The following is a 15,226-nucleotide window of genomic DNA, read 5'->3' on the forward strand; positions in this document are numbered from 1 at the left end:
CCGTGAAAATGAACGTCTGAAAGAGCTTAAACGAAATCATTGAATGCATCTGAATTGTAGGTCCTTTGGGAGCTTGAGTGTCAGAAAAGGTTTGCTGGAGGGTCAACACGTTGGAATAATATGGTTCATTGATTCAGGTGTTCGGAGAGAATAAAATTTGTTCCAGAGCTCGGACCATCACAATAACATCACACTGATCAAAAACAACCTCTTGATTGACAAAACAACTATCTGAGGCAAACATACAAGAAGACATCAAAGAACCTTGCTCTTTGATAGCTTCTTTCCCTCATCAATCATCTCAAAGAAAAGGGGAGGTTGAACAGAATGAATACATATTGAATCACTTGTCACTCTTGAACCTTGCATCTGGTTTTGTTAGTCAGATTCAGACTTTTGTCACTTTCATAGACGTCAACTTCATAAAGGGGATGATGACAAAGCTTTTGATATTGGGAGATCCTGCCCTACTACTCTTGCAGAAAGATTGTTCTCGAAATTTGCGAGAATCTGACAGAAAAGGAAACGCAGTCCATATTATGAGTCTGGTATCTAGTGTTGAAAAGGAGACTTCTTTCATCATCTAAAAAGCAACGAGCCAAACGCGATGGCTATTGAAGCAGAAGCAAATGCCTCAATGTGGTAAGTATCGGTGCATGTGGGACATATCCCCGCCAAACACTTCCATTGCCTGCTTCCCCTTCTTCCAATTGCGTGCCAGTTGCAAGTATGAGTCTTCCCGTAATGTGTACTTGTGCCGCGCGAGTGTGTCGGAAACTCGGTTTATCGTTGTGCCATTTGTTGTGCAAGGACGTTGAATCATATGTCGTCCACCATTTTTCCTTCCTATAACGGTTCATTCTCTGTATTTTTTACGCCTCGCGCGAACAAAAGGCAAGTGCTGTGGGACTCTCTGATCTAGTGAGAAGAAAGCGAGAAAACTGCCAGCCAGGGCGAATTTCTGTGATGAAACACTGAAGGGAGCTAGCAGCCCTTCAAGAAGAATATCATATATCTACATGTATATGCTCTTGCCACGCTGCCTTCCTGACACTTGCTTATGAAACTGCGCCCCGCCACAAGGACCCTTCGTCCTTGAACCTCTTAGGAACGGCGTTGATGTTTATCTTCTCTCTCCAGATTTGTAGTGTCGTGACTTCTCTTGCTCCTTCTCAATGAACCAGCACTGGAAGATGTTGCAGCATTGCCCAATGCTACCCTGACACTTGGACGACGGTTAAAATCAATTTTCTGGGCTGACAATTTCACTGCTTTCCGGGGAAGCAATGGATTAGCAACATCTGCGACAGCCGAAGGCTCAACAACAGAAGTTTGAGATTGATCGACTTGCTTTTGTGGAGGCTGCTGTAAACCTTTTGGCACAGCTGGAATATCAGACCCAGCGCTACTGTTAATAATATAATCATCCTCAAAATCTTTTTCTCCCTCTTCCTCGAAACCATTCGATGAGTTACCAACAATCATAAATTTAGCCTCGTCGATGCCATCTTGTAATTCATCAATCATTAGTTGCATAAGATTGACGATTGCATGAAAGGTAGTATCACCGGTGTCAACCGCAACTTTGATCTTCGATAGATCGTTAAGAAGCGACTCTACTCGTTCATTGCCAAACACCTCGACGAGAAGTTTAGCAACTCCTTGTCGAAGATTTTTCAAGTCAGATGCTAGTTGGTGGATCTTTCCGAAGACATCCTGCATTTGGAGATCTTTAGCGGCACCCTCATTATCTTGTACCGACTCTGAGGGTGTTGTATTGGCATCGACTTTCTTTCCTTTGCGAGACCGCGCGTTGTTCTTGTTATTGATGGTGCCTTGTGCCGTCTGCATCTTAGTTGCACCGGTGACAACTTGCTTGCCTTTCTGAGACCGCGTGCTGTTCAGAGTCATTTCGAGATTTTCTTCCTCGTTTCTGCTTATTCTTCTAGATTTCCTAGATTATTTGGCTTGATAAGCTGTCCATAAGTTGCATGTGCCACATGCAATAACTCTGAATCTCGGAAAAGTGATAGGCTTCGGCAGCAAAATGCAAAATAATCTACTTCATAGGTTGTGAATGAAAATTTGTTATTTGCGATAAATATTCTAAAGGTGGGTGGTCGGCCGTCTGCGTGTATTGCTTGATAATTCAAGATGTTGTAAAACATGGAAGTCTAATTAAGCGAGCGGGTGTAAAGATAGAGAACTGTAAACTTATAATCACAACTTTCTATTCAATTTTTTGATTGCTCTAATTAAACAGAACAAGAAGTGAAAAAGTGGTGCAATCAATTATATAGCCAATAGTCTAATTGCTCAAAACGAAGTCCCAAAACAGGAAGCAAGGCTTTATTCTACATGCGACTCACCAAAATAAAGAGTGCCAATTCTGGATATAAGAACAGAAGCCATCAAATCAAATTACATCATGAAATATGTTGCAGAGTAGCTCTGTAAAAATGGCGAAGAATTTCAATGCTAATACGCCATTCTTCCAACGCATAGATTTTGTCAGGAATTACGAATAGTATATCAATGTAGATTCTTGACGGCGAACACAGTTCTAAAGTTTGCCGGGATACAAGAAACGCACTTTATTCAACTGACTGAACCATTCATGAATTCATAAGGAAGTGTGATAAATTGCGTATGTCAACTACCACAAAGAAAAGAACTTCAATAAAGGAGGGGGCCTCTAGCTAGTCTAGATTCTACCAATACCAAGAGTGTTCTTTAAACACTTGCAGCTACTCTGCACATTTTGTTGGTGCCGCGATATTGCCAAAAGCTAAACTTCGAACCATCTCTCTTCCGTCCATGTATGCATGATATCTGGATTGGCTCTTATCTTGCACAGCTCAATCTTTCCATCCAGCTTCCTTGCCGCCACGATTGGTGAAATATACCTTTCTGATGCTGGACTGGGTCGATCAGTTCTATAACTGAGTTTCGGTGTTGCAACTGGTTGGCTTCGATTGACAACCTCCAGAAGCTTCCGATGGGTAATCGCAGGTGATTTGCCAGTTGATCCTAAATAATGCTGCCTAGTCGAAATTTGACGAATGGCACTTGAGTGGTGAGCTTATTTCTTCGATGCAACCCCATTTCCCGTTTTAATCTTATTATATCTGGATATGCTTTCTTGTCAAGCTTCCGAAGTCTTCTCAATAGCACTAGGCCCTTATTGTTGGGAGCGAGTCTTGCCTTGTGACACTCGGGGGCGATGTCGTTCTTTTGGTGACTGTTGATAGTCTACCATTCGCATGTAGTCAATCTTCCCTACGAAAAACAAGCATTAGCAGATTGATCGACAACATGACTGTGGAAGCCGACGCGTAGTACAACGCAAGTCTGAACCATGCAAATAAAATTACAAGCAACTAGATCGTAAAACTGCGAATGGATCATTCGACCAGACAACGAATCGTTTCCTCGAATTCAGAGATAACTTGCATTCAACGAGACAATTTTTTCACTTGCCATATTTGTGCCCTTTCTCCAGGTATTTTTTCGACAATCGATTTGTTGATACATGGCTGATCCTGGACAGCGATTGATTAGCTGTGTTTGTTATAACAAAAATGAATGGAGGTATAATCAAAGATGACTTACTAGAAGCTTTACAGCTTTCGGAACTAGCGAAAACAACCCTTGATCTGTCCCGCTCACGAGGAAAAACTCATAACAGAGGCTGTGTGAAAGTAAAGTCCTCGTGCTAGTAGGTGATGCAGGAAGAAATGTGGAAGAGAAGAACGTTGGTGCTGGGCACTTAGACCCTTCGATTGTGGTCGATTTGTTGACTCGTTCAACCTGCGGCTTCGAGCGCCAGCAGAAGGCGCGAGTTGAACTGGCCAGGAGTACCAGATCAACTCCATGTTGTCTCTAGCGTGGGCTGTGAGGATAGAAAGTAACAAATCGAATATTTCAGGTGTCCTTTTCGAAATTATTGTTTGAGCTACTTGCGTCGGCTGATGAATTCTTGGCTTATGACCTGGTTGAGAAAATAATCTTAACTGTCAGTCTTTGGAATCTGAACTCAATTCGGGAAGGTGATCGCAGTCAAGCTTTGAATGAAATGTGGGGAAAAATGTACGTACTTCAATATGGACGAGTCAGTCTTTAAATCTGGCAGATCTGTCTCCTACACCGACACCGAGGAACCGACTGATAGTCGATGCTGCTCTATCAATTTTTACAACGAATGTGGGTGTTCGGTCTCAGTTCTAAATCTTCGAAACATGAGATGGATTATAAACTCCGTCGTCGAAAGATCCTGGGATATTCAAGCACGATTCTGCGACTGTCATGGTTATCAATATCTCTCGGCAGAATATCGTTAGAGCAAGATTGGGCTGACTTAAAAATAGGCGTCGAAGAGATGTGGTGAAAGAAATGAGCCTGGCCTAAAAGTAGTATCTTTTTTTTTTCAAAAGAGATAAGCGCAGCATGTATTGGTACACATAACGCATGATATAATGACGGAGAAGCTTGATGGTAATGACAGTACTCGTTATTCATGTCTTATATTGATGTTAAAGATCGGAATCTGCAGTTGTGGTTGTAATCGGAAAGAGGTCAAGCGTTCGAAAGTTGGGATTAGAGCTAGGATCCTGAATAATCGATTCGATTCCATGCTGCTTTGAGATTCCTGTACACTTAGCTCCCTTTAAAATTCTTTCATTTAAAAAATTTGAGATATTTCTTGAGTTCATGGATAATACACCATATTTTCCAATCTTTGACTTGAACATAATCTTTTGGAACACCTCCTATTTAGCCGAGTCGAGAGCTTCACATGTCCACCTTGTTTTTCGACCAACATCTATATTTTCGTTTTCCAGAGAAAGAATCAAAAGTTTGTAAGTTAATTCAACTTTTCACAGTAGAATTCTCAAAAATTGTTGTGAAAATTGATTCTTTTGGTATTAGAACCCTTTGATCTGTCCTCCTTCTGCCTTTATATTGTACACTAAACATAACATCAGACATTACCACAAGTTTCACTATTCCGTCAACAGAAAAGATATGATAGAAAATTTCAGAAGGGAGCATTAAATTGTATCATGTTTGTTGTCCTTGCACTTCTAATTCATCTCTTTATGCTCTATTTAACGGCTTTACTAACAGAATTATTAGAATCATTCTTTTAGGGCTTTTCGACAAAGCGACAGCTTTATCAACACTTTCATCACAAGCAATGCAAAAGATAAATGGAGGAACCATTACGACTTACCCATCTTGACCAGCGCTATTCACCTTATTCACCTCAACGATTTAAATACTTAGCAGGTAGAGATATCTAAAACTATCATCCACCATAGAACATGCTAACAATAGCTGACTCCCAGGTTCTGTCACGAGTCTCAAACCTTTAGCCACTGCCAGATACCACAACAAGCACACCAAATGCTTCTCAACCTGCACAACCACCTGCCGCATCGTTCATTCTCAATCATCTAGAGTCTGGTCTATTCCTTAATGGTTCGATGAGTCTTTCGCTCCTATACGCAAATCTGACGATCGATTAGCACGTCTGCCAACAACAGACGGGCCATTAACTTCGTTTTTAAACATCCCATAGCTAGCTGCTGGGCTACAGTTGGGTTCAAAATTCTGCTGACGGCAATTTGTGTTGAAGTGATCACTGCGACAAGAACACAAACGATAAGCCATGTCCTTTCAACACCAGCGTTCCAGTCACCCGATGGCTCATGCTTAAGACGTTCATATTTCTCAGCTTCTATGGCTAGAGAACCATATCCGCAGTGGATCTTCTCTGTTCAGTATGTCTTATCCAAAGAAAACTGAAATTTGCATCGATAACTGATGAATTATACTAACGCCGTTAGTAGCCATCATAGCAATTTGCTCACAAGTGCGCATTTTCAGGCCTACTACAGTCTTGCGGAGCGGACACAGCCCTATATGTGGAGCTGCACCCTGGGCAAATTGACGCAGAGACCCTCTCGACCGAACAATGGCGCCCAAAATTCAGTGGACGGTCTGGCAGGGGAGACTGCATTCATCATGCGCCATCGAGACTGAAAGATGATTGAGCCTACGGTCCGGAAAACTTGACCTTATTTCAGGCTCTCAGTTCGTAGTTGCCGGTTTGATAGCTTTTGTCAAGTCAAGGATTTTGTTCACTGCTGTTGTCCCTTCGATTGTCTACTTGGCTATTGAGATATCCTGTGTAGATTGTTTGAGAAGACATTAGCTTGTTAGCTATACCAATATTAATCTGTTGCCCAGTAGATCTTCGAAATAATTGAAAGTGCACCTCATTACGTTGTGCAACGGGACTCTGCAAGTCTTGTGGTCGTTCATGAGTCAATTCATATCTTGTAATCTGATTGCGAGACATTAAAGAACATGTTGAAGACTTGAAGTCGAGTTCTCGAGTGTGGTACTCTTAATGCCTTTCGAGGCTGCAGAGCAAGCTTGATAGCGCAAGCAGAAAAGATCATCGCACAACACCGTCTAGAGCAAATCCCATCACTCTTCTGACTTGAATAAGAATGAGTCCAGCTCCATCTCCCAGGAAGGAAGCGGATCTGATAGTCCCAAATTTAATAATCTTTGATCAAGCAGGACCACTGCCATTTGGAAGACATGGATTTCATGTCCAAACACCAATTCCATGCCTATTTCTATGTTAGATATATTCCTGATACCTTTTCAATAGAGGACGGCGTTTAAGCTCCTTGTACTCAGTTCTGCCGGCCCATATCTACCATGAGTTTCTTACTCTAAGGTACATAACACCAGCCTCGCGTAATCCCTCGAGCCTCAAAAAAGAAAAGAAAGGTTGTTGCACAAAGGAAATATCATCCCCCCCTCTTCAAAACCCCGCACTGCAGCAGTATATTGCACCTGCCCCTCCCCGATAATCATGTGCATACAAATTTTCCGATTCTTTTTTAGAAATTTGATGTGGGATAAGTAATCGCAAGTTCAGTGCAGGAAGGCTCTAGCTGCAGTCAAGGTCAAAATACGAACTCGTATCTTCGTGTAACTTCCCGTCAATCTCCATCGTGAATATCAAAAGTGTAATGCGACAAGAATACAAATCAACCAAATCAACAACTCCAGCAGAAATATTGATTCTAATCTACATTCCAATCCCATAACAATCAGCTAACCTACCCTCAAAACCACCAACTCATATCCTCAGCCCCGCCTCAAACCTCCACACCCACCCACGACCAGAAAATCCTCCTCACACCCAACTCACGCCTTTGTCTCCCCAAACCCTTCCCAAATTCAAACTGCGCAAATATGAGCACGATTCCACGCCCTTTCGCTTTCCGCCCGCCATGGCAAACAAAGAAACCATCCATCCCCTCTCTCCCCCCATTGGCCCAATCCCTCACGCCAAGCCAAAGCTCCAGCCACAATTTCTCGATTGGGTCAATGGAGCCGGAATCCTACGTCGCCAAGAACTGTAAGACGCTGCGGGTGAGCACATTTTATATATACGGTCTAGTTTTTGTCATGTATTTTGGGGAAATTCTTCATCTGATGGGTGGGAGGGTGTGGAGTGGAGGTTTCTTTCTGGGGAAGTGAATGGGATGGGATGGGATGGTTCGGTGTGAATGGGCGTGATATTGGCTATTGAATATGTGAGCAGATTATGAGGGAATTAGTTGGGGTACCTTGTTGTTCATGCATATCTATATGTATGTGTTCCTGCATGGGTGGACTAAATAGTTGAAAATAGTTTCGTCGACTATCTTCTTAAGCAACGTCGATCTTTCTTGATTTTGGTATTTGGCTCTTGATCTGTGTCTTGGATTTTCATTTTAATAAGAAGCTTTTCCGATCTTCAAGGAATTCGTACTCTAGATCACCACAGAGAGTAAAATCATCATGGCGACTTTCAATATCATCGTTCTTCTCTCGTTCCTCTCCTCCATTGTCTCCGCCCATTTCTCTATTGAGTACCCACCACCGCGGGGTGATTCCTTTCTTCCGCCCGCTTCTCAGTGGGAATATCCATGTATGTACATCTATCCTCATAGGATTTATCCTCTTCGTTTCATCCTTATCCAACCTCAAACGTCTCTTTTTGTTATTCGAACGATTTCTAACCTTCTCTCCTAGGCGCAAACATTAATACCACTGAGAACCGTACTCTCTACCCAACTACTTCCTTCCCCATCAATCTTGACTTGCATCATCCATGGACATATGTGTTCATCAATCTTGGTACGTCTTTTCCCTTGGTATCTCTCTACCCCATTCTTCTCACACCTATCCTACTCCCCTCACCATACCTTCCAAACTTCCAAATCCAATCTAACACCTCCTCAGGCCTCGGCATCAACGGCTCCTCTAACCTAAATATCTCCCTCACACCCTCCCCCTTAAACACCACTGGATCCGGCTATCTCTGTCTCTCCGACTTCGATTTGCCCTCCGGTGTCACCATCGAAGATGGCATGAACGCCACAATCCAAGTCGTTACCGTTGGCGAAAGCGGAAGTGCACTCTACAACGTAAGCTTTTTCTTCTTCCTAATCACCTGATGAACAAACATCTTCTGTATACCATTTCTCTCGTTCCAATAGGAAGAGTATCGAATGAGGAAGACAACGTACTCCAGGGCTGACAAACAAATAGTGCGCAGATATCACCTTCTCCAGCAACGTCACTGCGCTCAAGGCCTCAGATAACTCAACCCAATGTCCTACCACCCCTGGCATCACAGTGACCACACTTACCGATGCTTCGAAAACCACTTCCGACTCTAACTCCACAAACACCACATCCAGTACTTCTGCCACTGGAACTTCAATCGGATCGAAAAGTGCCGGTGGTTCTTTAAGTGCTGTTGTTGTATTTCTAAGTGCTTTTGGCATTGCTGGACTTTTAGTCATCTAATTTCATGGGAAGTAATGACGATCACAACATCAGAGGAGTAGAAAATATGGGCCGTTGACGTATTTGAGTACAGGATTCCGGACTTAGCATAACAAAGACAAGCAATGAATCAATTCACAGATAGGCTTTCCAAGCTCTACTCTTTGTTCTCTCCAAACCTAAGAAATCCACCACTTGTGCTAAATGATCTACACCCCAGAATCCTTGCGTTTCACCTGCGGAGTTCGTGCATACTATCCACTATTTTCATTCACGTCAGCAAGTATTCATTTCTCCCGCTTCCTCGCCATCACAGCCTTCCACTATAAAAAGCCCAGAAAAAGAGACAAACTCACAGGTAACCCAAAAGCCCCTTCCCGTATTGCTCTCTCATTATTCTTCAGCACCGCCTCTTTACCCTTCCCTGCAATTTCTTTTAATACCAACTGCTTCTTCTCCTCTCCAATAAAATTTTGAAGCACCTCTTCGATAACACCAGGAGCTGTGATATTCTTCCCTTCCACCCAATACATTTCATACAAACGATCTAGACACTGACACAAAATATCCTGCGCTTCGTTTCCCTCCCGAAACAAGGATGGTAACACACCCAACGCGCGTTGGATCCTAAGCGTCATATGAGGAAAGCCGACTGGTGTTTTAGAGGACATGGGGATATTGAAGACCGATGCCCAATGGACACGATCGCGGTCGATCCATTTATCTTTATCTGAGAGGAGGTGTTATTATCGTAGAGAATGAAGAACTCTAGCGTGAGGAAAGAGAGAGATTAAGCAGAAAGCAAGCAGTGGGACAAACTTTTGATATTAATAGGTGGATTGTTCCCAACATCTTTCATGATGCCACCCAGGAATACGGGTATGTATTCGATGTTGCATTTCGAGAATGTAGGATCATGCTACAAGAAGACATCAGTTAGTACGTCTTATTGTAATCAAGTTAAGAAATGAGTCTTTATATCCAGCGAGAAACCCTAGAACAGATGATGAGGCAAGACATTTTTAATATTCCCTCAATCAATACCAATACCCAATTCTCACTTGACCAGATTGTGAAGACAGAAACTTTTCTATCGTTTATCAGGTTCATCAACTTTGGCTCCCCGTTCCACCTCCATGCCCTCATTCAGTTATATTCATTGTGAAATCCACTTACCCTAAAAATCCAATAAGCCTCATAAGCAAAAGGGCTGACTGTATCAACGTATAACGTGATTTTTGGTCTTGCTGTCGTGTCTTCCATATGTTCAATCTTCCTGGTAAGCCTCCTGTGACACTCTCACGATCAAAATTAAAAATTCCTTCAATGCAGCTTATTTCAATCCTTCAAAACTGTATCCTCAAATCAAGCAAACCTATTTCTCCCATACGAACATGAACAGCCAGCCAGCTTGGCGGGATATATCCACCCTGTCAAGTCACTCCGCACATCAAAATTCCAGGACCTCGGTTCTCGGGAATGTGGGGAAATCTCACCGCCCATCACGTAGCTCATCCCTCACTAGATATTGATCATCCTCTTATCTAACACAAAATCAGTCCAGTATTTCATCAAGTCTTCAGTATTCATGTATTTCAATTGTGGTCATAATTATACTTCATGATTCATTCTAGGTGGGTATCATAATGTACTAGGTAGTCTAGGGTAATCGCAACAAAAAGGTCTATCATAAAGACGTAAAACAAAGCAAGCATTACCATGCCATACCATACCACCCAACTCCCTAAAGCACGATTGTCTTCCCATGTCCGTGTGCCAATGTTACTCAATAAACACCTCTCGAAACCATATTGTACTCCCTAGTGACACTCCCCTCTGAAAGCAAATACACAAATCCCCAATTGTTGTGACCCCCTGTGGATCCCATTTATTTCTGGCTCTTCTTCCTTGCTCTCATGTTTGGCAAGGTATGCATCTTCCCCGATCTCCTTCCAATTTCCACACACAAGAAGCGGATAAAATCTCTACTGTTCCAATAGCTGCTATGAGCCGACAACATATCAATATACTGGTTGGCTAACATTCCTGGACGATTTCCCAAAATCCAATCTACCTGACCGTTTTCGTTCAATTGACAGAATTTTTTCTCGGCCATCTCCTCGGCCGTGAAATCATGGACTTCCATTTCCATTTGAGATGGCATTTTGGTGATTAAAGTAGGCCTAGGCATTTCTCCAACGTGAAGCGCTTCGTCTTGAGACATGCCAGCAGCAGATTTCATAGCATGGGTCACTGCTGTCATGAAACTGCGAGAAGAATCCGGTACTTCCGCCTCTTTGAGATTCGCCCCATATCGTGAATCTACGCATGCGTTCAAGCGATATGCGATAGGATCATTGCAATGCATGATGTTGTAAAGGTTGTCTATTGCCAAGCATCCAAATGTACCCGCGTCACCGAAAATGTCTTTACTGCTGCCATTTTCGCATTCGCAGCCAGGCTTAGAGATACCCTTCCTAGGAACTAAAGACTTGCTATCGAGTAAGAGGAAGAATGCACATGGACTACCCGCGAGGAAGCAGTTTGTTGTTTGAAAGTCAAAATACTTGGTGTTTGGTCTCCATGAAAGCTCGGCTGGTAAGGTGGTGGGCTGTTTACTTAGTACCTCGAGCGCCATGACACTACCAAGAGAGTGCGAGATAAGGTGAACGCGACCGTTCTTGTGGAAACCTGGATTGTTCTTACACCAAAGACGATATATCCGGTTGGCCTCAGCAATCAAAGCTGCAATCATCTTGTGCTTGTGTCCAGACATATAGTATGGGATATCTAGCATCACATCCGAGATGAGCTGACGCACTCTCGGAATTGTTGGCTGAGTTATGTCGTCAAGAGAGAAATCACAGCCTGGACGTTCTTTGTCTCCAGGCTTTCTTGGTCCACCATCTTCAAATGAAAGATTGGCACGCCAGTTGACAGGAAGCACTGTAAGGCCACAGAAGTCTTCTCGGAGCACCTTCTTCACATCATCATTTGTCAATTCCCGCTTCATCTCACATCGGAAGCTGTTCACTGCATATGTAAAGTTGAAGCTCTCCATGCGCTCCGAGAGTTTTTGACCAATGCCGTGAATGACCAGGCACAAATCAGTAACTTTTTCAGGTTCCTCTTGTACCTTACATGCCGGGCACTCTTCCAGTATATTATAGCCAGTGTTACTATGCTTCGCACTTTTGGTGTGTACTTTCGTGGCGGCCATTGATTTCTTTGAAGGATAAAGCTTATTCCAAGCCTTTCGATTGAAACCACGAACGACAGGTATACCAACACATAGTCCACTTTTGATCTTTGCGAGCGGTCTACGTCCGTAATATGCCGAAGGACAAATGCTGGGCTTCAGAATGAAGGCTTCCTCGCAGTTCTTATATATGACTTGTGAATTCGGGTATTTTTTACTAATTGAGGTAGCTGCACCTGGCTTTGCATCCGACTCTTCAACCTTGCCTTCTGCAGCAGCTTCGCCATGGAAGCAGCGTGCGGCGCAATGTGGATCTGCGGAGAGAATGTGTTTGGAAGGATCATAGTCTACAGTCTTGTCATCATTTTCTTTTGGCCAGAGACGGTGAACAATTTTCTCTTCGCCTTCCGCGCCAACTTCTATTGCAGAGTTGAGTTGATCTTCCCATGTCTGAGACCAACACTCGTTCTCTCTGTAACCCTTCTCTAACTGATTTGCGACAGCGGGCTCTACAGGACACATGTTATCTTTATAGAACCACGTGCCATATATGCAAGGGTACTGATCATTGAGAGGTGACCAGTATATCGGCTTCAAAATCAGAGATGATAAGCTGACCAAATGAAGTCTACATGTCCCAACAGGGATGTCAACTTGGCATTTTGCATGATCTTTATGTTTATAGGCCCTGCATCCTTCAACCTCCATATCTTCTGTGATGTCGCGTTCATGTGAGATCCGAGAATCAGCGGGTGGCTCATCATCATATGCTGTGTTGTTCTGCATCTGAGGGCTTTCACCACGAGCAGGTAGTTTCAGAAATGGCTTTCCTGTTGTACCATAACCTGCAGTTTTGGGACTTTGAGAGTATACATTGCCATTTCCGGTTGCAAGTACATTATGCTCAGATACTTGCGATTGACGTTTGCAGGTGCATTCGTCATTTGCAGCATCTCCTTGATCGGAAGCCATGTGATCAACGGGAGGATCCTCATCGGAATCATCATATAGTCCACGGTCTTGGTCGCCAGTACCATCTGCCTGGCGTCTACCGAAGAATCTGCTTCCGCCCGATGCATTTTTAGAAAATGCTTTCAATGTAGGCCTCTCGGCAATCTGCTTCCCAGTTGTTTGCCCCTCGGAAACATGTTTGTCTTTGAATTTAAGGTCGTCACAACAACTTCCAAATCTTGTTACAGACTCGGGATAATCTTGCTTAGATCTATCGTCTTTGCTTTTGTCATAGCTACCTGAGAATGCAGTCTCGGCCTCGGATTCTTTCTGCTTTGGGCGATCTCTCGCCTTGTCTCCATCACAGATGCCAGAAAATTCTGTCTCAACGTCCGATTCCTTTCGCTCAGAAGCCTTATCAGTTTTACTTTCCTCACATTGGCCCGAAAATGTAGTTTCGGCTTCGGATTGTTGCCGCTTAGAGTTGACACCAGCCTTGCTATCATCACAGCAGCTTGGTATTCTTGAGACCAGTGAATCTATATTATGATTTCTATCCTCAACGCAGCAAGCTTCTTCCTCCCTCTCGTGTGCTTTGGAGTCTTCCGTATCTTCGGTACTCTCGCCGTGGTGACGCTGATCTCTGTTGAACGAGGTTGAATCTGACTCCATCTGATCTTTTAACTGTTCGTCAAACCATGCCTTTGTCTTTTCCACTTGATCCGTGTCATCTTGGTCATTGAGCGCGACAGCCTTCCCCTTCCCTTTGTCACTTAACTTCGTCTTGACAGGCCTCCCCTCCTCGGGTTCCTCATTACATGCCTTTTCTTCCGAGTTACGTTCTTTCTCAGACCTTTCCCTTTCTGCTTTTCCTTTTCTACAATTGTGTTCCCAATGCTTAGATCTCGTCTTTTGATCAGTGCTATCTTTGTGAGATTCGATGTTGGTACACAAACACTTAGGCTGATGGTTATGTGGCTTGCATTCTTCAGGGGTTCCTTTTCCTTGTTGACCATGTTTGAGTGATTCGGCTGGGAATGGCTCTTTAGGGCGGTTGTAATTTGTTTTGGTTTCCTTGGATTTTCCGGTTGTGTAATTTAAGTCCTTTGATGACTGATTGCATGTACACTCAGGCTCGGGGTCTGCCTCTGGTTTGAAGTCCTTCTCAGAATCTCCTCTGTCAGGTCTTTCTTTCTTGTAATTGTGCCCTTGGTGTTTGGATGGCTTGCTATGATCGGTAGTCTCTTCTTCGGGATTTTCCTTCGACTTACATTTGCCGACAGGCCAAGGAACAGTTGGCTTGTCACTGGTCTTAGGGGCGGATGCATGGGGTGGGTGGGTTTCGGCTTCAGCCACTTCTTGTGGAGCTTTGGGGCAAGACACACATTTGCACTTCCCTGTCTTCTTTCTGCACCAGAGATGACTCCCTTTGCAGGGGCAACTAATAGTTGAGGGTGAAGTCTTCCCCTCATTTGCTCCTACCTTATGTTCTTGATGACTATTTGAAGGCTCGGAATGGGCCTGCTGTGGCTGCGTTGCCGATCCAGTCTTTGTCTCTTGTCTTTCAGGATTTCTTGTATTTTGCATCAAAGATTCCTTCAACTCCTTAGCCTCGCGTTTGATTATTGGTTTGAATCCAATAGCACTGGTGATTATTTTGTCTGTTATCGGCTCGATCCCTGATTTAGGCTTACATGTCCGATTGTGACTTTTGCGGTCCCGCTTTGAACCCATTCCCAGCCATGCTTCCAGAAGCACCTTGTTATCGCATTTTGGGAATGGTCGTGGAGGATGTCTAACATTCTTTGAGTCGGCCGATGGAGGTGGTACAGCAGTGAGAGGATCATCGAGGGGAAGAGGAGAACAATAGAAGAACTGCGCTCGCATTGGAGGCATCTCATCACACGGCTTGCGAGCTTGTGAGCTGCTGCCAAGAGGAGCGAGGTCACATCCTTTTCCGAAGGTATGAATAGGTTGAGACATATCGTCTTGCACTGCTGAGAATCAATAGGCGGTCCCGCAGAAAGGGCACTGGCAAACTTACTGTTATAAAGAAAGTAATATTAGGTGATTAATAGGATTAGAAGGATTAGATACGGGTCACTGCTCTGCGAATGTGGTCGTCGTCAAGAAATCGAAAGCAGAGACAGTATAGTAATATTTATAGCGGTGTAACTTGTATTGAAGCGGAAAGAATGTATAGAGAATGGGAGT

At 43.7% G+C, this 15,226-nt stretch overlaps 6 protein-coding genes across 6 annotated transcripts; 1 reads left to right on the plus strand and 5 right to left on the minus strand.

Moving 5' to 3' along the window:
* Positions 1–1,104: 1,104 nt before the first annotated feature.
* EAE97_011634 (uncharacterized protein) lies at positions 1,105–1,911 on the minus strand (the record flags this gene model as incomplete). Its single annotated transcript, XM_038882149.1, has 1 exon — positions 1,105–1,911. One exon carries the CDS (start codon positions 1,909–1,911, stop codon positions 1,105–1,107), a length of 807 nt encoding a protein of 268 aa, XP_038727047.1.
* Positions 1,912–5,501: 3,590 nt separating this feature from the next.
* Positions 5,502–5,856, minus strand: EAE97_011635 (uncharacterized protein; the record flags this gene model as incomplete). Its single annotated transcript, XM_038882150.1, has 2 exons — positions 5,502–5,776; positions 5,838–5,856. The coding sequence occupies 2 exons, from the start codon at positions 5,854–5,856 to the stop codon at positions 5,502–5,504; spliced, it is 294 nt and encodes a 97-aa protein (XP_038727048.1).
* A 274-nt stretch (positions 5,857–6,130) lies between these two features.
* Positions 6,131–6,364, minus strand: EAE97_011636 (uncharacterized protein; the record flags this gene model as incomplete). The annotated part of the gene is made up of 2 exons (XM_038882151.1): positions 6,131–6,189; positions 6,232–6,364. The coding sequence occupies 2 exons, from the start codon at positions 6,362–6,364 to the stop codon at positions 6,131–6,133; spliced, it is 192 nt and encodes a 63-aa protein (XP_038727049.1).
* Positions 6,365–7,693: 1,329 nt separating this feature from the next.
* Positions 7,694–8,940, plus strand: EAE97_011637 (uncharacterized protein). The gene is made up of 4 exons (XM_038882152.1): positions 7,694–7,999; positions 8,104–8,208; positions 8,314–8,498; positions 8,623–8,940. Exons 1-4 carry the CDS (start codon positions 7,870–7,872, stop codon positions 8,881–8,883), a joined length of 681 nt encoding a protein of 226 aa, XP_038727050.1. The 5' UTR covers positions 7,694–7,869; the 3' UTR covers positions 8,884–8,940.
* A 57-nt stretch (positions 8,941–8,997) lies between these two features.
* On the minus strand, positions 8,998–10,403 carry EAE97_011638 (uncharacterized protein; the record flags this gene model as incomplete). The annotated part of the gene is made up of 4 exons (XM_038882153.1): positions 10,039–10,403; positions 9,682–9,781; positions 9,219–9,592; positions 8,998–9,123 (listed from the first exon to the last, which is right to left on the minus strand). The coding sequence occupies exons 1-4, from the start codon at positions 10,123–10,125 to the stop codon at positions 8,998–9,000; spliced, it is 687 nt and encodes a 228-aa protein (XP_038727051.1). The 5' UTR covers positions 10,126–10,403.
* Positions 10,404–10,750: 347 nt separating this feature from the next.
* Positions 10,751–14,995, minus strand: EAE97_011639 (uncharacterized protein; the record flags this gene model as incomplete). Its single annotated transcript, XM_038882154.1, has 1 exon — positions 10,751–14,995. One exon carries the CDS (start codon positions 14,993–14,995, stop codon positions 10,751–10,753), a length of 4,245 nt encoding a protein of 1,414 aa, XP_038727052.1.
* Positions 14,996–15,226: the final 231 nt, after the last annotated feature.

Source organism: Botrytis byssoidea, assembly GCF_014898295.1.
Source record: "Botrytis byssoidea strain MUCL 94 chromosome Unknown BBYS_039, whole genome shotgun sequence".
Lineage (NCBI taxonomy): Eukaryota > Fungi > Ascomycota > Leotiomycetes > Helotiales > Sclerotiniaceae > Botrytis > Botrytis byssoidea.